The sequence below is a fragment of the Myotis davidii genome, unplaced genomic scaffold (assembly GCF_000327345.1).
Source record: "Myotis davidii unplaced genomic scaffold, ASM32734v1 scaffold448, whole genome shotgun sequence".
Classification (NCBI taxonomy): Eukaryota; Metazoa; Chordata; class Mammalia; order Chiroptera; family Vespertilionidae; genus Myotis; species Myotis davidii.
The window spans coordinates 1062654-1063783 of NW_006383009.1; the positions used below are offsets into that span (position 1 = coordinate 1062654).

At 54.2% G+C, this 1130-nt stretch overlaps 1 protein-coding gene across 1 annotated transcript in view; it reads left to right on the forward strand.

The window, feature by feature from the left end:
• Window positions 1–434: 434 nt before the first annotated feature.
• DOK2 (docking protein 2) overlaps window positions 435–1130 on the forward strand; it is a 4579-nt gene continuing 3883 nt past the window's right edge. The window contains exon 1 of the mRNA XM_006778387.2: window positions 435–904. Coding sequence (XP_006778450.1) covers window positions 842–904 — 63 coding nt within the window. The 5' untranslated portion in view covers window positions 435–841. The remainder of the gene's footprint in view (window positions 905–1130) is intronic.

Genomic DNA, 1130 nt, shown 5'->3' on the forward strand with positions numbered 1-1130 from the left:
GGGATGAGCTCATGTGCCTGGTGGGCTGGTGGTGTGTGAGACTCAGCTCTCACGGAGTCGAGAGGCTTGGGTTCTGGTTTGGTGGCCTTGAACATGTCCCCCCGACCTTCCTGAACCTGTCTCCTCATTTTTATTTATTTAAAAATATTTTTATTGATTTCAGAGAGATAGGGAGAGGGAGAGAGAGAGAGAGAAATATCAATGATGAGAGAGAATCATTGATTGGCTGCCTTCTGCATACCCCCTACTGGAGATCGAGCCTGCAACCCCGGCACCTGCCCTTGACTGGAATTGAACCCGGGACCCTTTAGTCGGTAGGGCCGATGATTCTATCCATTGAGCCAACCCGGCCAGGGCTCTCATTTTTAATCTAGGGCTTGGGCTGGTTGATTTCTAGGTTCTCTTCCAGCCTGCCATCTGGAACACCAGTTTGAGTGTGGGGCCTTTGCTATTGGCTTTACTGTCAGAGTTGGTTTCTGGGTCTCTTTGTTCCCCGGGGGTCAGCCACTCTCCGTTGGTGACATCCCACGCCAGCTTTTGGACTCGAGTTGTTGCTCCCCAGAGAGTTGGAAGTGGGCTGTGTGGAAATTATCTCTCACTGACTGAAAATGCAGGAAGCTTGAGTGTGAAACTCACTCATCAAAAAGAAAAAACACACACAGAGCAAGAAACCACAGGGCTTATCAGCCTGTCGTCATCAAGCAGACTAGAATAGTGCAGAGAACTCTAGGCAGAGAGGAAATGAACTTGAGAGAAGGGGGAACACACAGGGCAGAGAGGAGAGAAAGAGGGCGGGAGTGGAAGGAGCGAGCTGCAGGGTAGGACCCGCCATGGTGGGAGGATGGAAGACGTGGCGGTGAAGCAGGGCTTCCTGTACCTTCAACAGCAGCAGACCTTTGGAAAGGTAGGAGGAGGAGGTGGGCTGGGCTGGGGGCTGCCAGAACTTCCTGGGGAGGAGAGGGGTGCGCCCAAGGTCCCCAAACCCTTTCAGGGTCGGGGGGACTGTACCATCCACCACATTAGACCCAGAGCTTGGCTTGGGAGGGCTCCTTCCTTAGCAGCTGCTCGCCTGGCCTCCCCAAGCAGGCCCCAAACTGTGCTCTTTGCTGATGCTGCTCCCCGGGGCGGGG